The following is a 24,888-nucleotide window of genomic DNA, read 5'->3' as shown; positions in this document are numbered from 1 at the left end:
TCTGCTGCTTCCCGCAGTGCCCCTCTCCCCAGAGCCCGCCTGGCCTGCATCTACCCCTCTGCTGCTTCCTGCAGTGCCCCTCTCCCCAGGGCCCGCCTGGCACTGCACCTGCCCCTCTCTGCAGTGCCCCTCTCCCCAGGGCCCACCTGGCACTGCACCTGCCCCTCTCTGCAGTGCCCCTCTCCCCAGGGCCCGCCTGGCCTGCATCTACCCCTCTGCTGCTTCCCGCAGTGCCACTCTCCCCAGGGCCTGCCTGGCCTGCATCTACCCCTCTGCTGCGTCCCGCAGTGCCCCTCTCCCCAGGGCCCGCCTGGCCTGCATCTACCCTCTGCTGCTTCCCGCAGTGCCCTCTCCCAGGGCCCGCCTGGCCTGCATCTACCCCTCTGCTGCTTCCCGCAGTGCCCCTCTCCCCAGGGCCCGCCTGGCCTGCATCTACCCCTCTGCTGCTTCCTGCAGTGCCCCTCTCCCCAGGGCCCGCCTGGCCTGCATCTACCCCTCTGCTGCTTCCTGCAGTGCCCCTCTCCCCAGGGCCCGCCTGGCCTGCATCTACCCCTCTGCTGCTTCCCGCAGTGCCACTCTCCCCAGGGCCCGCCTGGCACTGCACCTGCCCCTCTGCTGCTCCCTGCAGTGTTTCCCTCCCCCAGCCATACGTGGCACTGCACCCACCCCGCTGCTTCCCGCAGGGCCCCTCGCCCTGAGCACTGCAGACAAAGCGCCACACACACCTCTACCTGCTCCCCACAGTGCCTCCCTTCCACGGCCATACCTGGCACTGCATCCACCCCGCTGCTTCCTGCAGTGCCTCCTCCCCAGGACATGCCTGGCACTGCACCTGTCCCTCTGCTGCTTCCTGCAGTGCCCCCCCTCCCCAGAGCACTGCTGACAAAGCATCACACACACCCTGCCTGTTCCCCACAGTGCTCGCTCCCCCGGCCATACCTGCCACTGCACCCACCCCTGCCTGCTTGCTCGCTGGCTGGCCCTGACCGCCCCTCTCTGGCTGTTTGGTGCAAGACCCAGTCCCTGGTGCTGCCCCTTCCCCTCCCCTCTGGCTGGCTGCAGGGGGCTCATTTCCCTTTGCTGCTGCCCTGCTGTGGCTGGAGGGTTTTCCACAAGGCTGGGCCTACGTGGCAGCCGTTCCTGTGTGGTTGGCTGGGCACAGTTCTGGGGAGAGGGGGGCAGGGGTCGGGGTAGGATGGCATGTGCTCTGCTGCACTGCCCCCCCCCAGCGAGCACGACGACCCTCTTGTGCTGATGCTTCCCAAGTGCTGGTGCAGGTTCCCTGGGGGCTGCGCCCTTTAGAATCGGCCCACGGCATCAGCGCTCCCTGGGCTGCTCCATGCCTGCTTGGCCGAGGGGAGATGGCAAGGAGCTTGGTGGCCACTGCATGGGCCTGGAGCCACCTGGGGCTGGGCAGGAAGCGTCTGACTTGCCTGTGCCACCCAGCCAGGAAAGGGGATGAGGCCAGAGCAGAGGCTCAGGCTGTCCTGGGTGTGGGTCACTGGGCAGCCCTCCCAGTGCTGGGGCTCCTGCAGGCCCCTCGCCCCCACACCCACAGTGGCCCTGCACTGCCTCAGAGGCTGGCCCATGGCGGTGGAGAGGTGACCGACTGCTTGGTGCTGCCCCGGGGAGGGATCCCACTGGCTGCTCTTTCCTGGCCCCCTCCCCGCTGGGCATGGCCCTCTGTGCACCTGGGGCGGAGCTAGGTGGGATTTCCCCACCCCCCATCACCCCTCCCTTGCAACAGACCTGGGCTCTTGGGTCCCCCAACCCTGCTGCGTCTGGCCAGCTGGGGAAGGGCACAGGCTGCACATGGGCGCTCTGCAGCTGCCCGCCCCCCCCGCAGCCTGAGGGCCCCACGGAGCAGCAGGGGTTCAGTGTTGTAAGCTCCGTCTCTTCCAGCTCCCTGCGGGAGTGTTGCAGGGCTGGCTCTGGCCCTCCCCTAGCCAGGGCCCCCCTGTCACCTCGGCTGTAATGCAAGAGCCATGCCAGCCCCCTGGCCTTCCTCTGGGGGTGCCCCGCCCTCACTCAAGCCACCCCTGGCTTCAGGGCACCACATTCCCTCCCCCCAAGGGCTGCAGCCTGCACCCCTGCTGGAGGGAGCCTGGCCCCGTGACCCTTCCCAGCCCACGGCCCTGCAGCTGTGTGTGCCCGGAGACACCTGGGAGCAAGAGTCCAGCCTGGCTCGCCTGCCTGGGGTGGGGCTGCACCAAGGCCCTGCCTGGAGCCCCGCAGCGAGTGGGGAGGGGCTTGCCCTGTGCATGGCAGGCAAGGGCTTTCACTGGAGTTGGGCAGGCAAGTCCACCTGCCTATGCCAGTGCCAGAGGGTCCGTCCCTGGGCTGGGGGAACAGCCAGGGCCAGCCCTGGGAGCCAGGCCCCACAGACAGCATCCAGCATCAAGGCCTGTCCTGCAACGGCGTCACCGCCGCGGCTGTGGGGCTCCGAGGGTCCATCCCTCCCTGCCCCACCTTTGGCGTCAGTTCTGCCGTGCCATCACCAGAGCACCTGCTCCCTGGGAGACAGCCAGGCGGGGGCTACGCTGGCACCTCCTGGCCCTGAGGGCAGAGGGGAGCAAAGGGAGCCCATTCCATTGAACTAGCAGAACAGCCCTTGAAAGCCAAAGCCCCAGTGACTGCCTGAGGCTGCGCTGCGACTAGTGGCAGGGGGAAGGCTGCATAGGTGGGTTCTCCATGCCAGTGTCCGTGCAGCTGGGACTGTTGCCCATACCCCCACCCCCAGCAGGGGCTGGGTGTGGCTGGCCCTTAGCACGCTGGGGAGGGGAGCTGAGGGGCAGTACCTGGAGGGTGAGCAGCCCTAGCAAGCAGGGCTCACATGATGCCAAGATTTGAGGTCAGCAGGTGGCTTTCAGGAGGTGGCCAGCTGAGCTGCATCCCAGCAGGGTGAATGGAGACTGGGCTGACCCAGGCCTGCTGGGCACCATGTGCTGGGGTGCAGTGGGACACTGGCCACCCAGCCTCTGCCTTGGTGTGATAGCACCTGTACTGCAGTATTTAGTCCCCATCGGCCCCAACCTGCTGAGTTGGCCTAAATGAGCGTCCCCACCTTGCACCACCAGTACTGACGGCCCTGCAAAGCACCTGCCATCCCCAGATATCGGGGTATATCTGGCTGCTGCCACATGAGGCGTAAACTCCAGCCCCCTCCCCCAGCAGCCTGGGGGCCACAGGGAGAGAAAAGCAGCATGTGTTCGCTTTTGGCTGGTGCTTGGCCAAGCTGCTGCTCCCTGCCTGCTGCTGGTGCCTCCAGGCGGGGCAGGGCAGGGCTGGGCTCCCTCCAGGCGTGGCAGGGCAGGGCGAACATGGCACTAGAACAGGGCAGGGCTGGGCTCCCTCCAGGTGTGGCAGGGCAGGCCGAAGGCACTAGAACAGGGCAGGGCTGGGCTCCCTCCAGGCGTGGCAGGGCAGGGCTGGGCTCAGCTCCCTCCAGGCGTGGCAGGGCAGGGCTGGGCTCGGCTCCCTCCAGGCGTGGCAGGGCAGGCCGAAGGCGCTAGAACAGGGCTGGGCTCGGCTCCCTCCAGGCGTGGCAGGGCAGGCCGAAGGCGCTAGAACAGGGCAGGGCTGGGCTCCCTCCAGGCGTGGCAGGGCTGGGCTCAGCTCCCTCCAGGCGTGGCAGGGCAGGGCCGGGCTCCCTCCAGGCGTGGCAGGGCAGGCCGAAGGCGCTAGAACAGGGCTGGGCTCGGCTCCCTCCAGGCGTGGCAGGGCTGGGCTGGGCTCAGCTCCCTCCAGGCGTGGCAGGGCTGGGCTGGGCTCCCTCCAGGCGTGGCAGGGCAGGCCGAAGGCGCTAGAACAGGGCAGGGCTCGGCTCCCTCCAGGCGTGGCAGGGCAGGCCGAAGGCGCTAGAACAGGGCAGGGTTCGGCTCCCTCCAGGCGTGGCAGGGCAGGCCGAAGATGGCGCTAGAACAGGGCAGGGCTCAGCTCCCTCCAGGTAAGCAGCCTCTGGCCTTGCGCAGCTTGAGTCCCACATGGGTTCAGGACCTAACCCTGCTGTAGTCCTGAGCTGCGAGCAGCTACTTCACAGCAAGCTTGAGAAACGGGCGGGGTCAAGGGGCATCTTCCCCTGGCACTGGCAGCCCTGCTGGGGGAGAAGGGCTGCGTATGGTCACACGCTGCCTTTGGGTGCATCCAGCTCCTGGGCTAGGCTGGGGCCCGGATTCTAGACCCCAGCGCCAGCAGAGATTTAATACTACGCTGCTCTGCTCTGCCTCGTGCAAAGCCTGGCCCACGCGACCGCCAGGGGAGGGCTTCTGCCACAGGCAAGGGCTGGACAGCTCCTGGTGAGCCAGGACTGGTGGTCGCCCCTTCAAAACGCAGCTGCGGTGGAGGCTGGCCAGCTACTTCTTCCTAAACACCCCTTGCGGGGGCCAAGGCACCGCAGCACCATTGCAGCCTAGACCACCGGCCGGCGTGAGCCAGACAGCCCTGCCCCCATCCTCAGCTGCAGGGGCTGCATTAGACCCCGCTGCAGGGACCCCCCGCGCTCAGCACAGAGCCCTGCGGCCAGAACAGCTGAGCATGCAGGGGCCCAGGGAGGGGGGCAGCGAGGAAACCAGCAGGTGCAACTGGGGACACAGCAAGTGGGATTCTGCCCAGCCAGGGCTCTTCTCCCAGCAGCTGCTCCCACCGCTGCCATAACCACCAAGCAGTGGGGCTGAGAAGCCTGCAGCAGGCCAGGCTTAGGGGAGGGAAGGGGGGTTGGTGCAATAGTGCAATCCCTGCACCTTGGGGAGCTACTGCACGAGGGGATGTGATTAGCCAGGCTGTGCTGGGCGCGGGGAAGATGTTTTACTTTTCCTTTGGGAACACGTCTTTTCTCAAGAAGCACCTGTGCTACGTGCCCCCAGCGCCAGGGGCTTGACACAGTATTGCCGGGGAGGGGCAGGGGGGCACAGGCAGCTTTCACTCATACTGGGATTTGTTTTTTAATTAATGTACTTGAAAGAGTTCAGAGCAACCCCTTGGTTGTAACGTTGCTGTACCGTGAGCTAAGTGTCCTTGTTTTCTATGTGGATCCTGAACCTGACTTGCTCTGTCCCCATGGCTAGAACATTGTACGTTGCCTCCTGTCTACACCCAGCTCCCGGGCCCACCCTCAGCTCGCTCGCCGCCCCCAGCTTTGGGTGCAAAACAGCTTCCCATTGGGTGGAATTTTTATGCAGAATAAACATTTGTAGCTGTAAAGCCAGCAGTGGGCTCCTCGCTGTGTTGCGGCTGAGGGGAGGGACGAAGAGAGGGCACCTCCATTGGCTGGCTGGGCAGGGCCGTGCTGCAGCCAGGAACAGAAGTGTTCCTCCAAGGGCCGGTTGAAGCCCTCAGCTAAAGGAGGAATGGGCCCCTGCAGGGTGGGTAGCATACAGCAGCCCCCCACCTCCAGCTGCCAGCCCATGAGTGCTGCGGAAGTGCTTAGTCTGGTCGACTGGTGGGTTTTCTCAGTGCTCACTGAGCATACGCCACACGACCGGAGTATGTAACCCTGCAGCAGCCAAGCAGAGGGCACAGCACTGTGCAAATACTCCTGTGAACCAGGGAGGAGCAGCGGAGACCAGCCCTTGCTGTGCACAGAACCACTCCCGGAAAGACGACAGCTCTGCAGTACTCGTAACCAAGGGCCTATTTACTGAGTAGGCTGGAAGCTCATCAGGAAAGGTCCCATCACCCAGGGCCCTTTGCACGCAGTACGGGGCAGGCTGCCCACCAGTGTTTCTGACCCCTCCAGTTGGCTCTCATAACAGATGGCCAAAGAAAGGGGGTCTGCCAGCTCAGTGTCAGCGCCCAGCACATAAAAATAGATGCAGAGTCTGTTCCCGACTGGCATCATCCCATGAAATACGACCAGAAGCGTCAAATGGGACCCTGGACAGCAGCAGAGATGGCCCAGCCTTCCGCTGCAAGGGCCACAGAGACCCGCTCCATACAAGCAGCTTTCAGACCAGGGGGCCCATCCAGGGAGGCACAAGAGCTGCAGGGAAGTTCCGCAGGGGCTGTTGCATAGCGACCATCGAGCTGGAATATGCAGGGCAGTCAGAAGCGAGGCCGCCGCTTTCGGCCAGTGTATCTCGTATCCGCCCTCACTTCCCTGCAGAGCAAGGCACAGAACAGATCACGCTGTAGGGAGGGATGTGGGCTAGAAGCGAATCAGGCCACAGAGCCAGAAGGGCTGGAGCCTCCACTGATAGCCAGGAGAGGGGTCAGCAGATGCATTAGAACAGGCTGGCAGCAGGACAAAAGGGTTGCGGCCATGCTGCCCAAAGGCAGGCAATGGCTACAGTGAAAGTGAATTGCTGATGTCCTTGTTACCATGCCCTGAAACAAGGGTGGTAGCCACTGTCTGCATGGGAGACAGAGGCAGCCGGGTTACAACCCGTACAATGCCCGCTACTCGCTCCCTCCCACCCACGGGAATCTGGGCAAAGGGAGGCACCACGGAACGTACTTGCCCTGCCGCCGTCTGCGTTCCTTCTTCTCCAAGACCCAGTCCCGGCTTTTCTTTACAGACTTGCCCTTGGCATTTCTGAACCGTGTTCTACAGAGAAACAGAAACGATGGCGCTGATGGGGGTCCACGCAAGGAGGACCAGTCTGGAGGGCTCTGGGCTGCCTCTGGAGGGTTCTGGGATTCAGTTCCTAGCACAGGACAGCTCTTGTTCCCTTGTGGCATTGGCCAGTTATCCCCAGCCCCTCTCAGGCCAGCCCAGGGGTGGGGGAGGCTGGAAGCTAGGGCAGCGAGCAGTGGCATGGGCAAGCAGCACTGGCCAAACAGGACAAAGATGCAGGCAAGGAAAATGGTGACAAGTCCTCAGTCAAGGCAACCCCTGCCTCCAGCAGTGGGGCAGGGCTGCGTGCTTTCCCCATGTGCTCTGCGAGAGCACAGACCAGCAGGCCATCAGCACCACTGGCGGGTAGAATACTCCACAAAAAAGCAGTTAGCTGTCACCTCAGCTCAGAGAGGAATGCACCTGGGTGGGGACTGCACATCCCAGCATGCAGGGCACCAACTTTACTGGAGCAGACTCCAGTCTGACAGCCAATTGCATGCGGGAACCACGGGTCTCCATGGGACATAACCCCAGATTACAGAGGAAGGCAGCTGCAATCTGGTCTTTTTTAAGCAAGCTGCCAGAACACTGCCTTGGTAATTAGGAGCCATAAACTGGATACTGTTAAGGAGTGGAACAGTGTCAGAGGCAGGAAAACATGGCAGCCAACAGCTCCTGGCAACCACGACGACTATCCTCTGGCTGGTGCTCTCAGTCTCTCCTACTGGCTGCAAGGGGAGCTTTGCCCTGCACCACCACCTAGGGAGGAGACATGCCAACAGCAGAGAAATGCACCAGGTACCCAGAAAGCCTGGCATGACAAGAGACACGGCCAAACAGCTGAGAAGGGAGGGAATTTAGGGCTACACAGGGTAACTTACTGGCACAATTACACCAGTATGACTGCCCATGTGGACAGTCTTATGCCAGTGAATGTCCCCATGCAGACAAGCCCTGGGCCAGCCTGCCTGAACAATTACCACACACTGAACTCCACTGAACTGGGGAGAAAGGACATCTTAAAAATCCAACAGCCCCACTGCACTTCATGCCCAAACACTCACAACTCAGCCCCACCCCAGAATTCTCCCAGCCGAGATCAGGCTGGATGATCTAAGGTATAAACAAGCAGAACAGACCCCTCTGGGCCATTTTAGATGCCATGAAGCAGCTACATCTTCTGCTACTCCACAGTGGCCTAAACCATGACTGGAAACGTCTGGGTCAGGAAAGGCCAAGGCCAAGGCCATCCTGAAACTGAGCACTGAGCTAGAGCCCTCCCACCGCAGGGTCCTGGCCCTCCAGCTCCCTGGCTCCACAGTCCAGTGTCAGCGACACCCCCCTCCCCACTAGCCAGGCCCCCGGAGGCGGGGAGGTCTCTCTCCCGGGGAGGACCTTGGGGAACATGGTACCTTTCATTGGTGAACTTGGCCTGCTGGGACTCCTCTCCATCAGCGCACTCAGCACCAAGGGCCTGGAAGCACAAAGCGACGGGCCTCAGAGCCACAAAGCGCAGCCCCAGCCACCGCCCCGGACAGAAGGGGAGGGGGGCTCTGCAAGAGCGAGGCCCGACTCAGCAAGCCTCAGGGACAGGCTGCGCCGGAGGGAAGGCGCAAACTGATCTCCCAGTGCTTGAGGCAAACCCAGGCCAGCCCCGAGCTGGCTCGATGGAAGGTCTGGGACAGGATGAGCCAAGGCTGGCAATCCTGGTACTAAGGACACAGGGTTAGGTCCCCTCTCCCATAGCCCTGCTGGGAAGGGACCAGTGCACGACAGGTGGCCACATCAGACTTCAGGCACAAAGGCCGCTGGAGCTGCACCCTCAGGGATGGCAATCAGCCCCTCTGTGCACATCCCTTTCCCAAAGGTTTGAGTCTGAAGCCCAGGTTGGCCCCCTGGCGGGACGATGTCACACAGCCCACTGGAGCCTCTGGCCAGGCTCCCTCTGTTCAGGTTACCTAGCAACCACACCTACCAAAAGAGCATCCCTCAGCAGGAGATCCTGAGCACTCCGCCCCCTGTTCCCTCCCACTTTGCCAGCTGCACCATCGTCTCTGAGCCGCAGCTCATTACCTTTGGTAACGCACCAGCCGTCCCAACAAAGAGACAGAGGAAGAACCTGAAAGAGAGAGAGAGAGAGAGAGAGATGAGATTCCTGGGCCTCAGACTGAGAGTCTGGGACTCAGAGGCCTAGTCAAGAGCTTCCCACACAGCTTCCAGAAGCTGACTTGAGGCTAGGTGTCCTTCACAGGCCAGCTACCTCACAGATCAGTAGCAGGGTCTGTAACAGGAACTCCTGCCTCTGTCATGGGGCAGTATTTCCATACGGGGGAGACACAGCCATGTCAGAGAGTCCAGTAAAGTAACACTACAAGGATGGGCTCACCCCAGCTCAGGTCACACTCAGTGGCCCCAGCCTAGCGGGAGACAGAACTCACTTCTTGGCTTTGGCGCTGTTGGGATAATCCACCACCATTCCTCCCGTGAACCCTGCCTTCATGGCCTGCGCAGTGATGAGCTCCAGCTGGCAGAGAGAGAGAACATGCTGTCAGGAACTGTTCAGCCGTCACCAGGCCAGCAATGTACAGCACAGCACCCGAGGCTCAGCCAGCAGCTACCAGTGCAGCTTACTGCAGGGTCTAGCCGGGCTAGGGCTCCCCAATGGTGAGATCACCCCCCCTTTCATAGCAACCCCTAAATCCAACCCCCAGCAATCCCTCCAGAAACCACTCTTTGGTTGTATTTATTTTAACTCCTCTCTCCTTTCCCCACCCCCGCTCGTCTGTTGTCTTCATGCTCTAGCTCAGTCTAACTGACAGTGAGTCTTCAGGAAAAGGCCAGTGGGTTGACACTGCAAAGCTCTGGTGCTACAGAACACTGAATAGCATTCAGCCTAGCGGCCTGCCCATGGCTCCTCGAGGCCCCGGCTTTTCACCGGTACCAGTGAACAGACCTCTGGGAAATCTTGCAAACCAAATGCTCAGCCCTGTTCTGCTGGGTCCTTAAAGCAGCCCATCTTCACACACCCACCTCAGCTCCCAGTACCCCCTGGAAAAACAGCCAAACTTTGAGCAGGGCTTCTCTGCCTCCTCCCTCCTTGCATCCCCTCTCCCCATCAGCCAAAGTCACCTGTTCTGAGTTTTCAGGGTACAACTGCAGGATGGCTCGGGACCCTCGGGCCTACAGGAAACAAAGGTGATTACAAGTTCAGAACTATCTCACATTCAGAACCAGAACTGAGACTGGGCAGTTCAGCTGCTTCTTCACTCAACCCGGGCCTTCCTGAGTGATCAGCAGACCATGACCCACTCCTCAGGGCATAGCTTCAGAAGGCTGGGGGTCTGCATAACTGACAGTGGGAAACTTGCATGAACCTTTTCCTGGGGATTCCCGAGGAAATCCACTTCACCCTTATTCTTCTAAACATCCACTCGTGTCTGGCACATTTTCATTACAATCCCTGAGCTCCCAGGCCCCACATCACATCTCCCCCCAGAGATGTTACATACAATCCCACCCACAATACACTTAATACAATAAGGTTTTTCAAGAACATTGCAGGAAATGGCCATATCTGTCACTCACCACTTACCAAGGCAGAATAAAGGGTTGAGAAGAATCGATACAGGCGTTTTGGGGGACTGTGTGTCTTCTTATCAGCGTTACAGAGCCATTGCACTGCAGAAATACTGAAAGAGAATGCATGACCTAAGTGACACTGAGCCACCAAGCCTCCCACGTGGGCAACCAAAGCCACATTCCTTAACAAAGACTCCAGTCCCCTAACGTCCTCCTCCTACCCGTGTCCCTCACACCTATTCTGTAGTCCAAGATAGCATGTGACATACTGTTGGGCCCAAGACAACTACTGCATTTGCTTCATCAGTGCATTGCCTCTTACTTTTTAGGAGCAAAGGTGTTGTATAAGCCCATTCTAAAGAGATGCTGTCTAGCACAGGAAGTCACATATTTGATTTGCAAGTCATGTCTGACCCATTTGGTGTATTTATCTGTCAGATCTAGATTCTGCAGAACGCAAGCTTTTGTTACAACAGAGTTTCTAGTCCTTATGGATACAAAACATTCCAGATTTGAGTGGATGTAGTGCAACTGTAGACCAGGAGTGCTGAGAGAGAGATTTATAGAAATGGTGGGCGTCACTCTGGAGCCCAGCAATGACACCTCAAGGGCATTCGACAATAACCAGAGTCCATGATTGTGGGTGATGCTGTGAGAGGAAGTTGGAATTTCCTGTAGTATTATGGATCCTATATGTGCCTCAGTTTCCTCCCATACCCTCCACTGCTGTCCAGCAAGGGCTAAAAGGCTAAATCTGCTCTTGGAGCAGCAGGAGACATGGGATGGGTGGGTGGGTGGGTGGGGGGTTATCTCGCTGCCTGGGCACAATGAATTTTAAGGAACTGTCTGGAACCTGCTGAAACCAACCCATACCAATCGAGCATCATAGAATATCAGGGTTGGAAAGGACCTCAGGTAGTTGAAAGCAGCTATCAAATCCCCCTTCATTCTTCTCTTCTGCAGACTAAACAATCCCAGTTCCCTCAGCCTCTCCTCATAAGTCATGTGCTCCAGCCCCCTAATCATTTTTGTTGCCCTCTGCTGGACTCTTTCCAATTTTTCCACATCCTTCTTGTAGTGTGGGGCTCAAAACTGGACACAGTACTCCAGATGAGGCCTCACCAGTGTCGAATAGAGGGGAATGATCACATCCCTTGATCTGCTGGCAATGCTCCTATTAATGCAGTCCAATATGCCGCTAGCCTTCTTGGCAACAAGGGCACACTGTTGACTCATATCCAGCTTCTCATCCACTGTAACCTCTAGGTCCTTTTCTGCAGAACTGCTGCCTAGCGGTCCCTAGTCTGTAGCAGTGCATGGGATTCTTTCATCTTAAGTGCAGGACTCTCCACTTGTCCTTGTTGAACCTCATCAGATTTCTTTTGGCCCAATCCTCTAATTTGTCTAAGTCCCCTCTATATCCTATCCCTACCCTTCAGCGTATCTACCACTCCTCCCAGTTTAGTGTCAGCTGCAAACTTGCTGAGGGTGCAGTCCATGCTATCCTCCAGATCCTTAATGAAAATATTGACCAAAACCAGACCCAGGACTGATCCTTGATACCGGCTGCCAACTAGACATGGAGCCATTGATCACTACCCATCGAGCCCGATGATCTAGCCAGCTTTCTAGCCACCTTATAGTCCATTCATCCAGCCCATACTTCTTTAACTTGCCAGCAAGAATACTGTGGGAGACCGTATCAAAAGCTTTGCTAAAGTCAAGGAATAACACGTCCACTGCTTTCCCCTCATCCACAGAGCCAGTTATCTCCTCATAGAAGGCAATTAGGTTAGTCAGGCATGACTTGCCCTTTGTGAATCCGTGCTGACTGTTCCTGATCACTTTCCTCTCCTTGAAGTGCTTCATAATTGATTCCTTGAGGACCTGCTCCATGATTTTTCCAGGGACTGAGGTGAGGCTGACTGGCCTGTAGTTCCCCGCATCCTCCTCCTTCCCTTTTCTAAAGATGGGCACTACAGTAGTCTTTTTCCAGTCATCTGGGACCTCCCCCAATCGCCATGAGTTTTCAAAGATAATGGCCACTGGCTCTGCAATCACACCCGCCAACTTCTTTAGCACCCTCGGATGCAGCGCATCCAGCTCCATGGACTTGTGTTCATCCAGCTTTTCTAAATAGTCCTGAACCACTTCTTTCTCCACAGAGGGCTGGTCACTCCTCCCCATGCTGTGCTGCCCAGTGCAGCTGTCTGGGAGCTGACCCCTAAGAGGTAATGGGAAGCCCCAGTGACCAGACAATTCACACCTAGCAAACAATCATCAAGAGGAAGATTTCTCCCCACCTCTCAGCAGGGAAACTGAGCAGTGGCCAGCTCCAGAACAAGGGACTAAGAGGGACCAGGCAGGGAATAAACAGTAGCTTTTGGGAGAGGCTGGGCTGCTCTCCCTGTGGAGGGACAAAGGGACTGAGAGCCTGAAATGGAACCTGGAGCAGCTTGGCTGGCGGCTTGCTCTGGCCTGGCCAGATGCACTATATCTTAACTTTGATTTCTCTGTGCTAACCTAAGGACTCCCGATGCTGCGTTCCAGATTAATAAACCCTATTCTGCTTTGAAAAGGCTGCCTGGTGTCCCTGCAAATACCTGCTGAGGTGCAGTAGTCCCTGAACAGTGTAAAAGCGTGACCAGGAGTCCATAAGAACATAAGAAAGGCCGTACCGGGTCAGACCAAAGGTCCATCTAGCCCAGTATCTGTCTACCGACAGTGGCCAATGCCAGGTGCCCCTGAGGGAGTGAATCTAACAGGCAATGATCAAGTGATCTCTCTCCTGCCATCCATCTCCATCCTCTGACGAACAGAGGCTAGGGACACCATTCTTACCCATCCTGGCTAATAGCCATTTATGGACTTAGCCACCATGAATTTATCCAGTCCCCTTTTAAACATTGTTATAGTCCTAGCCTTCACAACCTCCTCAGGTAAGGAGTTCCACAAGTTGACTGTGCGCTGCGTGAAGAAGAACTTCCTTTTATTTGTTTTAAACCTGCTGCCTATTAATTTCATTTGGTGACCCCTAGTTCTTGTATTATGGGAATAAGTAAATAACTTTTCCTTATCCACTTTCTCAACATCACTCATGATTTTATATACCTCTATCATGTCCCCCCTTAGTCTTCTCTTTTCCAAACTGAAGAGTCCTAGCCTCTAATCTTTCCTCATATGGGACCCTCTCTAAACCCCTAATCATTTTAGTTGCTCTTTTCTGAACCTTTTCTAGTGCTAGAATATCTTTTTGAGGTGAGGAGACCACATCTGTACACAGTATTCGAGGTGTGGGCGTACCATGGATTTATATAAGGGCAATAATATATTCTCAGTCTTATTCTCTATCCCCTTTTAATGATTCCTAACATCCTGTTTGCTTTTTGACCGCCTCTGCACACTGCGTGACATCTTCAGAGAACTATCCGCGATAACTCCAAGATCTTTTTCCTGACTCGTTGTAGCTAAATTAGCCCCCATCATGTTGTATGTATAGTTGGGGTTATTTTTTCCAATGTGCATTACTTTACATTTATCCACATTAAATTTCATTTGCCATTTTGTTGCCCAATCACTTAGTTTTGTGAGATTTTTTGAAGTTCTTCACAATCTGCTTTGGTCTTAACTATCTTGAGTAGTTTAGTATCATCTGCAAACTTTGCCACCTCACTGTTTACCCTTTCTCCAGATCATTTATGAATAAATTGAATAGGATTGGTCCCAGGACTGACCCTTGGGGAACACCACTAGTTACCCCTCTCCATTCTGAGAATTTACCATTAATTCCTACCCTTTGTTCCCTGTCCTTTAACCAGTTCTCAATCCATGAAAGGACCTTTCCTTTTATCCCATGACAGCTTAATTTACGTAAGAGCCTTTGGTGAGGGACCTTGTCAAAGGATTTCTGGAAATCTAATTAAACTATGTCCACGGATCCCCTTGTCCACATGTTTGTTGACCCTTCAAAGAACTCTAATAGATTAGTAAGACACGATTTCCTTTACAGAAACCATGTTGACTATTGCTCAAGAGTTTATGTTTTTCTATGTGTCTGACAATTTTATTCTTTACTATTGTTTCAACTAATTTGCCCGTACCGTTAGACTTACCGGTCTGTAGATCACCCCTAGAGCCCTTTTTAAATATTGGCGTTACATTAGCTAACTTCCAGTCATCATTTAAAGGACAGGTTACAAACCTTAGTTAATAGTTCCGCAACTTCAAATTTGAGATCTTTCAGAACTCTTGGGTGAATGCCATCTGGTCCTGGTGACTTGTTAATGTTGAGTTTATCAATTAATTCCAAAACCTCCTCTAGTGACACTTCAATCTGTGACAGTTCCTCAGATTTGTCACCTACAAAAGCCAGCTCAGGTTTGGGAATCTCCTAACATCCTCAGCCGTGAAGACTGAAGCAAAGAATCCATTTAGTTTCTCATGACTTTATCGTCTTTAAGCGCTCCTTTTGAATTTTGATCATCAAGGGGCCCACTGGTTGTTTAGCAGGCTTCCTGCTTCTGATGTACTTAAAAAACATTTTGTTATTACCTTTAGAGTTTTTGGCTAGCCGTTCTTCAAACTCCTCTTTGGCTTTTCTTATTACACTCTTGCACTTAAGTTGGCAGTGTTTGTACTCCTTTCTATTTGCCTCACTAGGATTTGACTTCCACTTTTTAAAGGAAGTCTTTTTATCTCTCACTGCTTCTTTTACATGGTTGTTAAGCCACGGTGGCTCTTTTTAGTTCTTTTACTGTTTTTCTTAATTTGGGGTATACATTGAAGTTGGGCCTCTATTATGGTGTCTTTAAAAGGACTTGCAGGGATTTCACTTTAGTCACTGTACCTTTTAAGTTTTGTCTAACTAACCCCTCATTTTTGTATAGTTCCCCTTTTGAAATTAAAGGCCACAGTGTTGGGCAGTTGAGATGTTCTTCTCACCACAGGGATGTTGAATGCTATTGTATTATGGTCACTATTTCCAAGCGGTCCTGCTATAGTTACCTCTTGGACCAGCTCCTGCGCTCCACTCAGGATTAAATCTAGAGTCGCCTCTCCACTTGTGGGTTCCCGTACCAGCTGCTCCATGAAGCAGTCATTTAAAGTATCGAGAAATTTTATCTCTGCATTTCGTCCTGAAGTGAAATGTTCCCAGTCAATATGGGGACAATTGAAATCCCCCACTATTATTGGGTTCTTAATTTTGATAGCCTCTCTAATTTCCCTTAGCATTTCATCATCACTATTACTGTCCTGGTCAGGTGGTCGATAATAGATCCCTACTGTTATATTTTTACTAGAGCATGAAATTTCTATCCATAGAGACTCTCTGCCCAGTTGGACTCACTGGGCAGAGCCTATGGTGTGAATCACAAGTGCTGGACCCAGGGACACAGCAGAGGCAGTGAGGCTGCGGGCCTACGCTGAAGGAAGATTTGGGGATCCGGCACACCAAAGGGGTTCCTCCAACAGACTGTTTAAAAGCTGGGGCACAGCTCAGATCCTACGGATCTGTGACACGCTGAATATAACAGCAGGATTAACTAGTGAACAGGTTATATGCTTGGGCAACCGACCCGTTAGTGTCAGGGGTTCTGACTCTTCCCATCCCTCCCCAAATGAGCAGCATGACCATGATCTAGTTTCTTATGCCATGTTCAGCACAGGAAGCCAGCACCTTCTGCTAGCCTTAGTTATCAGTGATTCTTAGCCATTCCTCGATTTTTGGATATGCCGTTCCCTGTTTTCACAGTTCAGTATTATGAGAGTCAAAGGTAATTTTCCAGCAGCTGCTCCCAAATACGAGAAGAAGCATCCCTAATTCAAAGCCTGTCCAAATTTCAACTACCTGCTATGGAGTGCAAGCTGGTAAGGCCAGCTAATAAGGCCAGGCTTGTGTTGTGTCTTCCTGCTAGGCAGAGCTCTGAGAACTAAGAGAAAAAACAAAGAGCAATGTCTTACCTGACACAGCCATCAAACATGCCTGGCCTGAAGGGAATCCCCTGCCCCATGTCTGCAAGGATGAGGTCTCCTTCCACCTCTCTCTCCATAGCAACATCTGCACAGCACAAAAGACAAGTCAGGCAGATGGCCACAAGTCTTCAGATCAGTACCCAGGGCAGCATTTTATACATTTCTAACCCTCCCACTGCACACATGTATTGTCTGCCCACTAGGGCATGCAGTGGAAGAGAATCTGCTTACCCAGCATGGCAGAACTGATGTCCATCCCAACCCAGTGATGTCCCTCTTCAGAGATATAATCTCCACTCAAACCAGAGCCACAGCTAAAAGCAAAAGAACAGATCTTAGAAATGCAGCTCTATCCCAATATCCAGCCCTTTTACTGATTATGACAGGTTGGATCACAGAAACCCCCCGGGAGCTGCCACCTGATGTGCCAAGACTACTTCTGCCCCTGCTTTCCTGCCCTGGTAGCTTGGGACTTCAGTGCCCTGCCTGGTTTGAGCCAGACCTGCTAGCCTGCTGCAAGACCAGGTCTAGGGTCTGAACCATGTCCCCTAACAGCTGCAGACTTACCTGGAAGCAGCTTATAGACGTGTTCCTGTCTTTAACACTCAGATGCCCAACTCCCAGTGGGGTCCAAACCCCAAATAAATCCATTTTATACACGGTAAACTCATAAATTGTTCGCCCTCTATAACACTGATAGAGAGGTATGCACAGCTGTTTGCCCGCCCCCCCGGTATTAACACACACTCTGGGTTAATTAATAAGTAAAAAGTGATTTTATTAAATACAGAAAGCAGGATTTAAGTGGTTCCAAGTAGTAACAGACAGAACAAAGTGAATCACCAAGCAAAATAAAATAGAACACGCAAGTCTATGTTTAAGAAACTGAATACAGATAAAAACCTCACCCAGTAAGCTTCCTTTTACAGACTAGTCTCCTTCTAGTCTGGGTCCAGCAATCACTCACACTCCCTGTAATTACTGTCCTTTGTTCCAGTTCCTTTCAGGTATCCTTGGGGGGTGGGGGTGTGTGTGGAAAGGCTCTCTCTCTTTAGCCAGATGAAGACCAAATGGAGGGGCCTCCCGGGGGTTTATATAGACTCTCTCTTGTGGGTGAAGACCCCCTCCTCACTCCTATGCAAAGTCTAGCTCCAAGATGGAGTTTTGGAGTCACATGGGCAAATCACATGTCCATGCATGACTCAGAACTACAGGTAGCAGCCATGGTTCACATGCTACCTTGAATATCCTCAAGTAGACTTCTTATGTGTATTGGAGCATTCCAAGATCCATTTTTCCTTAAGTGCTTCTTGATTGGGCATTTAACTTTGCAAATTCCTTTCTAAAGAAGCTGACCAAATGCCTTACAAAGCTTACTTAGAAATCCAGCAAGTGTACAGCCAATATTCATAACTTCAAGTACAAAAATGGTATATGTGCACAAATGGGATGAATAGATTCAGTAGACCATAACCTTTACAGAGAAGTTACATGGCACATGTAGCATAAAACATACTCCAGTTATGTCATCTTCCCATAAAAAATTATGGGATACGTCGTCAAACTGACATGTCTGCAAACCTTTCAGGATAATGATCGTCTTTCTCCTCTCTCTAAGCAGCAACTGTGGAAAGTAAGTACTGAGACACCCACGTTCTTTCTAGAAATTTGAGCCATGGTCGTCATCATCATAGTATCCACTGTAATTTGTAGTACAAACCTAAAACCCTCACACTGACAATTCAGAGTTCTGTCCTTCTCTAACTGCAACATGAAGGCCAGTGAGGTTAGGTGGGAGGAGGAAAGCAGCATCCTTACAGTTCTACATGGCTCATATGCAGGGTCTTACCCAACATCCAGAAGGAAACATGGCCGATCTTCTGGCAAGCCCAAAAGCTCCACGGCCCGCTCTGACATCTGCGACTGGATCTCAATCATTCGAGAGCTGAGGAGAAAGAATCCTCCTTAAAATCACAGAATCTCAGGGTTGGAAGGGACCTCAGGAGGTCATCTAGTCCAACCCCCTGCTCAAAGCAGGACTAACCCCAACTAAATCATCCCAGCCAGGGCTCTGTCAAGCCTGACCTTAAAAACCTCTAAGGAAGGAGATTCCACCACCTCCCTAGGTAACCCATTCCAGTACTTCACCACCCTCCTAGTGAAAAAGTTTTTCCTAATATCCAACCTAAACCTTCCACATTGCAACTTGAGACCGTTACCTTTATTCACATGAAAGCAACAATGAAAGATCTAAGTGGCTTCTGCTGCCCAAAATAAAGTCACAGCCAAGGTAACCTCCGGCTCAGACCTTCATTGTCTTCATGAATAACTGAGTACTTGGAAGCACAAGGAAAGGCCTAAGATGGGAATCGGCCTTATGATGGAAATTTCCACATTCCGTTGGGGGCCCATGGGCCCTGCATAAACTGGCTTAGGCTTTTTTCAACCATTGGTCAATACAGCTCTCCACACAATTACTAAGACTGAAGTCAGGCACCCAGCTCTGCCATTCCTCAGGAGTTTATAGCTAAGAGCACAACGGCAGATCTTATGCTCACTATGGGGAGAGCTGCGCAGTACAAACGGAGAATGCTTGCTGGGAGCAGATACTACTGCACAGGAGACAGCTCCACATCCATTAATGTCAGCAGAGTAGCTGCACCACAGACCTGCTTGAGGTCTTTCACCATGTAATTTTTTAGTTCAGATTGCATTTCCTGGTGCACACTGACACTTTTTGGGACACACAGCAAACAGCACTCCAGATGCTCTGGACATCAACACAGAGATGGGACAAGACCCATCCTCACCACCTCCACTGGGGACTGGCCATGTGCACCACAACAAGGGAGCAAGCATGCAGGGGAAGCGCCCTTACTTCTGGGAGTATTTCCGGGCCTCGGCCTCATCGTAGAACTGCAAGAAAAACAATCATCATGAAACTCGGAGAACGACAGGCTGATGCTCCCCTCCCACCATGCCCTCCAGGGCCAACCCCCACGGGCCCAGAGACCTCCACTACTTCCGCAGATCAAGCCGTGCCCCTGAGCTCCACAGAGCCCACGCCCCGCCCCCCGGGGCACCCCCAGGCCCCACCCCCCCCCCCTCGCCCCACCGAGCCCCGCCCCGGGGCACCCCACCCTCCAAGCCGCCCCCTGAGCCCCACAGAGCCCCGCCCCGGGCACCCTCCAAGCCGCCCCCGAGCCCCACAGAGCCCCGCCCCCGGGCACCCCAGGCCCCAGCCCCACAGCCCCTCCCCCTCCAAGCCGCGCCCCAGAGACCCCCCCACCCAGAGCCCCGCCCACACCCAGGCCTTGCGACGCAGGGGCGCCGGGCCCGGACTCACCAGCTCCGGGGGACCGCGATGCTCAGGCCTCCGGCCGCTCCCCGCCATGCTGACTCTCTGACGTCATCTCCCCGAGCCGCGGCGCACTGTGTGAGGCTGGCGCGTCGGCAGCTTCCATTGGTCGAGGCAGCCGTCCGTCCGCGCGACTTTCTTCAGTCCATTGGCCGGGACCTCTTGCTGCCCCGCCCTCACAGGGAGCGCTCCCATTGGGCGCGCGGCGCGGGGCCGACGGCCCCGGAAGTGGGGTTGAGGCGAGCGGTCCCGGCCCCGCAGCGCCCCGCCCCGCCCCGCATGGCGCCGGCTCGCACCGCTCGGGGCTGGCCCCGCGCCCTCCTGGGCCGCGCCCTGCCCGCCCGGCCCTACAGCGGCGCCGCCGGCGGGGGGAGCCCGGCGCGGCCCGCGGGGCTGTACGAGCTGCTGGGGCTGCCGGCCAGCGCCACGCAGGCGCAGATCAAGGCGGCCTATTACGAGCAGAGCTTCCGCTGGCACCCGGACCGCAACGCGGGCAGCAAGGAGGCGGCCGCGCGCTTCACGGCGCTGCACCAGGCCTACGCCGTGCTGGGCAGCGCCGCCCTGCGCCGCCGGTACGACCGGGGCGTGCTGAGCCGCGAGGAGCTGAGCGCGGCCGCCCGGCCCTCGGGCCGCCCGCCCGCCCAGCGCAGCGCGCCCGCCCGCCGACCCCCTTCCGCCGCGCCCGTCTTCGACTTCGACGCCTTCTACCGGGCGCACTACGGCGAGCAGCTGGAGCGGCAGCAGCAGCTCCTCCGCGCGCTGCGCGAGCAGCGCAGGCGGCAGCAGGAGGCGGCGGCCAGGAGCTGGCAGCTGGGCTGGCTGGCGGAGTTCTCGGTCGCCGCGCTCGTGTTCTCCGCCATGGTGCTGCTGGTCGGCATGAAGTGAAGGCCGGAGCCCCCCGCCGCGCCGCGCCGCGCCCGCCCCCGGACTTGGCCCAAGGCTTTGGTTGTGCCGATGGACAGGCCCGCATGGGGAAGGGTCGCTGCGGAGATCTCGACGGTTCGGGCCCTACCGGGCCTTGTGCTTTTGCAAGGACACCTTAGGGGAGCTGAAATGCCATTAAAATATCTTCACAAATCGGTTTGAGACCCCAATTCCTTCACTGCACGTAGAGACCAATGTAATTACCCTTCCAAATCAGAAGTCTCCTCTGGCACTTGCCTGCTAAGAGCAGCGTTCAGGGAGCTGCCCTTCACCTGCCAGCGTTGGAGATGTTTCTGCCACTCACTGCGGGGGAAAGAGCGCAGCTTTCTGCTGGGTTTTACATGTTAATAGAATTCTCTTCCCTGAACTGTAGTCCTAATGGGTATAAAATGCATTTCAGTTCACCTTTTAGGCTCAAATCCTGCAGTCTCATCCAAACGGAGTCCTCTGGACCTGCCCACTTCAGGTATGTCTACACTTAAAATGCTGAAGTGACGCAGCTGTGCCATTTTAGCACTTCAGTGTAGATACACTACGTACACTGACAGGAGGGATTCTCCCATCGGTGTAGGTAATCTGCTTCCCTGAGAGGCATTAGCTAGGCTGATGAAATAATTCTTGTCAACCTAGCGCTGCCTACGCCGGGGTTAAATTGGTATAACTGTGTCTCAGGGGTGTGGAGTTTTCACAGCCCTGAGAGGTAGCTCTACTGATGTAAATTCCTAGTGGAGAGCAGGCCTAAAGTCAGATTGTAGGGTGAGCCTAACTAGGCAAAGACTGGGTCCTCCCTATTTTTTTGCACTTTATGAATGAGTAGATTGTATCCTCACTGGTGCTGAAGAGTAGTTTGATATGGGTCTTGAGTTATCAAGAACTGAGAGATGCTGTCTCCACAATGTATAGGTAGCTGGATGCTCTTACCACCTTTCTGATGTACTGTATTTCAGGGCTGTCACTCAGCTGGGCTTGCTGCCTTTGTTATTATCTCCCCTGTGCCTCTTGGAGACCTGCCTGACTTCTAGTACACTTGGTACCAAAGGTTTTTGGGTTCATTAGAACAGCTCAGGATGGTGGTAGCAAATATTCTGTCTTGCGGTGTGAGGCCACCTGCCTGGGTCTACAGGTAGAGAAGGGTTCTTGTCTCCCCACTTTTTAGGGTCTTCCATAAACACTGCTCAATGTTTAAGCTGTGGGGAGCCTGCCCTGTCGTGCTGATGTACTTGGCTCCAGCCTATCTTCCCAGAGAGCTTCATAACTTGGAAGTGTGGCATTCTGGGTACTGAACTGCGTTGTGTCCTGATCCGTGTGTCCTGTGTGTAAGAGGTGTTCAGACAAATAGGGCTATGATATTTATATGTAATGAAATGCTGAGGTGACAGAGAATGTTGCAGTGGAAGCCACCTTCTTTCCTCTGCAGGTGAGGGTTTTACTTGTTTCACTTGGACTTTGCCACGCAGTATGGAGTGAACGAAACCCGTAGCTGTTGGAGAGCCAAGGATTTCACTTTCGTACTTTCTCATTTGCATTGGATCCACTGTTCTTGGCTCATAGCCTTGAGCACTGAATCCCAGCACTCTGCCTCTCACTGCAGGAAATTTTTATTTTCCTGTAAATAGGGAATTGCATAGAACAGATCCATGAAACAACCATAGAATCCAGAGATGCCTTCTGTATGATCAGAGGAACACTTGCCCTGTGGGTGAGGGTTCTGCCGCAAGGAGTGTTGTGAGGTAAAAGGACTACTTTGCTTGTCCCTCTCTTATTTGGTATTAGGCACTGAGTCTAATCACCCTGTCTGGCTGGGGGGGCGGGGGTTCTAGCTCCCAGCATTGCCATTTTATAAGGAGGTGCTAGGAGTCTGGGAGAGAGGCCTGGATTAGATTCCATGGAGTGAGAGAGGTTTGGAGTGCTGGGACTTCCAGTCCTACTTCTATTAATGCTCCTTCTCAACTGAGGGTTCTCTAGCTGCATTTGGTCTGCAGTGTGGATTTGACACTGTTGTATTTCAGGCCAAGTCTGATTAGGATTTGGCCTTCGAATTTGACAACTCTCCCAGTCATAGCATCTGGAAGAGGCCAAGTCACGTGGAAATGTGATGGAGAAGTAGGTTGGAGAAACTGCTCCTCCCTCTGATCCCCAGTGCAAAGGTTTATGGGCTCCTCATGCAGTCCTGCTCAGGGCCCTTTGAGTTGGCAATTCTTTTATGTCTCCGGAATGCTCAGTATGGAGATCTTGGGTCTTCCCCTGCACACAGACTCCATGCACTGTTGTGAGTTCTGCTGCTGGGTTGTGCCATGGCTTGGTACGGTGCAGTGAGGATCTTCCACACTGGTGCCTGGGAGGATCCTGCAAAGAACATTTTTGTTCCTAATTCATTTAATGTTACCATCTTCAATTGGAGTAGGAATAAACCTGCACAACTATGCCAGACTTGTGCACTGCTCCTGGCACACTTAGGGTGGAAGAGGGGCCAGGTTATTCCACCGAAGTAGGCACCTCTGTGAATTGCATGTACGCTTGGTGGATGGCTGAGTCTGAGTCAGAGGTGGAATATACTGAGACACATCACTGTATTAACCCATGTGCTCTAAGAATATGCCTTGAATGAGGACTTGTAAAAGGAAAATGCAGCTGTTGCCACGAATATTAAAGTTGGACATATCGTGTGCAGATGAAAGCCTGTGTCTCTTCCTTTGGCACAGTGAGACAGCCCCTGCCCTGAAGAGTTACAGTTAAAGAAAAGGGAAATTGTGGGGACAGGCAAAGCAGATTTGTTATGAACAGACAATGTAAGAGTCATTTAGCCCAGCTGGCCATCATTAACTGGCTGATTGCTTATAGGTGTCCCAGCAGAGAAAGGTCTGCAGGAGGGGTTTGAAGAAGTGTTTTCATGGATTAGATTCCTGAATAAGGGGTAAGATGGAGAAAGGCAACATGGAGATGATTGTGGGAGAAGCTAGCAAGCTGGTGTTGGTGGAAGGGGGGTGTAATAGCAGAGGACAAGTTGGACAGTGCAGAGTTGTGGAGAGACTTGAAGGCAAGGGTAAATGCTATAAGGAGAGGGCCTAGCAAAGCCTGCAGTAAGCATGCTCTGTTTCGAGGACAGAGGGACAGAGATTTCCCCTGCTGTATTTGGGGCTTCACTGGGTTCTCCCTGCCATTAAAAGCTTCCACTAGTATGTGTCCTGGTGCTCTCACCAGCTGGTGGAACTGGTAGCAGTGCTGTCAATCTGAGCCCCAGCAAGAAAGTGCTGTGCTCACTAAACTGGTCCTAGCAGCTTTCTGTCCCCATTGCTTCACGTCACTGTCCCCAGGGAAAGGTGCAACCTGTTTGCAGTTCATAGATTCGAAGGCCCCAAAAGACTATTGTGCCAGTCTGACCTCCTGTGCCAGAGAACTTCCCCCAAATCACTCCTAGATCAGAGCTTTTAGAAAAACATCCAGTCACAATTTAAAAATCACCAATGAGGGAGAATCTGCCATGATCCTGGGTAAATTGTTCCAATAGTTAATTACCCTCACTGTTAAAAATGTACACCTTGTATTCAGTCTGAATTAGCCATGTTTCCACTTCCAGCCATTGGATATCACTCTAAGGCAGGTTTTCTAATCCTTTGATCATTCTTGTGGCTCTTCTCTGAACCTTCTCCAGTTTACCAACATCTTTGATTTCTGGCTACCAGAACTGGACACAGTTTTCCAGCAGGGGGTTGCACCTGTGCCAAATACAGAAGTAAAATAACCTCCCTACGACTCCTCAAGATTCCCTGTTTACTCATCTTGGGATCCCATTAGCTCCTTTGGGTCAGAGTCATTGCATCCCAGGATAGAGCCCCCCATCATGTAAATCTGGCCTATATTCTTTGTTCCTATATATGTATGTTTACATTTAGCTGTATTAAAATGCATAGTTTGCTTGCATCTGGCTTACCAAATGATCCAGATGGCTCTGAATCGGTGACCTGTACTCGTCATTATTTACCATGCCCCTAATTTGTGTCATCTGATGAGTTTATCAGTGGTAAGTTTGTTTTCTTCTAGGTCATTGATAAAAATGTTAAATAGCACAGCCCAAGAACTAACCATTGTGGGATCCCATTAGAAAAACTGCCCGTTTTACCATTTTGAAACCTATCCATTAGCCAGCTTTTTATCCACTTAATGTGTGTGGTGTTAATTTGCTGTTCTAGTTTTTTAGTCAGAATGTGCAGTAACAAGTCAGATACCTTACAGAAGTCTGAACTTATGATGTCAACACTATTACATTTCAGTTAAACTTGTAATCTCATAAAAAGAATCAAGTTTGTGTGACAGGATCTATTTTCCATAAACCCATGTTGATTGACATTAATTATATTACCCTCCTTTAATTTTTGAGTCCCGTATCAGCTGCTCCATTATCTTGCCTGGGATCAATTAGAAACTGACAAGCCTATAATTACCTGAGTTTTCCAATTTACCCTTTTGAAATATTGGCACATTAGCTTTTCTCCAGTCTTCT

At 53.8% G+C, this 24,888-nt stretch overlaps 2 protein-coding genes across 4 annotated transcripts; one reads left to right on the top strand and one right to left on the bottom strand.

Moving 5' to 3' along the window:
• Positions 1-5,139: 5,139 nt before the first annotated feature.
• BUD23 (BUD23 rRNA methyltransferase and ribosome maturation factor) lies at positions 5,140-19,612 on the bottom strand. Of its 3 annotated transcripts, XM_039508045.1 has the most exons (12): positions 19,452-19,612; positions 18,984-19,021; positions 17,955-18,050; positions 16,337-16,419; positions 16,094-16,190; positions 10,146-10,242; positions 9,683-9,733; positions 8,992-9,077; positions 8,627-8,672; positions 7,966-8,027; positions 6,452-6,541; positions 5,140-6,094 (listed from the first exon to the last, which is right to left on the bottom strand). In XM_039508045.1, the coding sequence occupies exons 1-12, from the start codon at positions 19,497-19,499 to the stop codon at positions 6,040-6,042; spliced, it is 849 nt and encodes a 282-aa protein (XP_039363979.1). In that variant the 5' UTR covers positions 19,500-19,612; the 3' UTR covers positions 5,140-6,039. The 3 variants fall into 3 exon arrangements, with proteins under 3 accessions (XP_039363979.1, XP_039363980.1, XP_039363982.1); XM_039508046.1 differs by lacking the exons at positions 18,984-19,021; positions 19,452-19,612 and adding an exon at positions 18,916-18,953; XM_039508048.1 differs by lacking the exons at positions 18,984-19,021; positions 19,452-19,612 and adding an exon at positions 18,919-18,953.
• An 18-nt stretch (positions 19,613-19,630) lies between these two features.
• Positions 19,631-24,493, top strand: DNAJC30 (DnaJ heat shock protein family (Hsp40) member C30). The gene has a single exon (XM_039508049.1). It carries the CDS (start codon positions 19,743-19,745, stop codon positions 20,346-20,348), a length of 606 nt encoding a protein of 201 aa, XP_039363983.1. The 5' UTR covers positions 19,631-19,742; the 3' UTR covers positions 20,349-24,493.
• Positions 24,494-24,888: the final 395 nt, after the last annotated feature.

The sequence above is a fragment of the Mauremys reevesii genome, linkage group 20 (genome assembly GCF_016161935.1).
Source record: "Mauremys reevesii isolate NIE-2019 linkage group 20, ASM1616193v1, whole genome shotgun sequence".
NCBI classification, from domain to species: domain Eukaryota; kingdom Metazoa; phylum Chordata; order Testudines; family Geoemydidae; genus Mauremys; species Mauremys reevesii.
Note: the sequence above shows the minus strand (reverse complement) of the source record. Positions and strands in the feature narration are given on the sequence as shown.

Coding starts and splice junctions, on each gene's coding strand:
- BUD23 (XM_039508045.1), bottom strand. CDS start 19,499: ATGGCGGGGAGCGGCCGGAGGCCTGAGCATCGCGGTCCCCCGGAGCTG. Junction 9,078..9,682: donor ACCCTGAAAACTCAGAACAG/GTGACTTTGGCT, acceptor TCTCTCTGCCAG/CTGGAGCTCATCACTGCGCA. Junction 6,542..7,965: donor GCCAAGTTCACCAATGAAAG/GTACCATGTTCC, acceptor GTTTCTCTGTAG/AACACGGTTCAGAAATGCCA.
- DNAJC30 (XM_039508049.1), top strand. CDS start 19,743: ATGGCGCCGGCTCGCACCGCTCGGGGCTGGCCCCGCGCCCTCCTGGGC.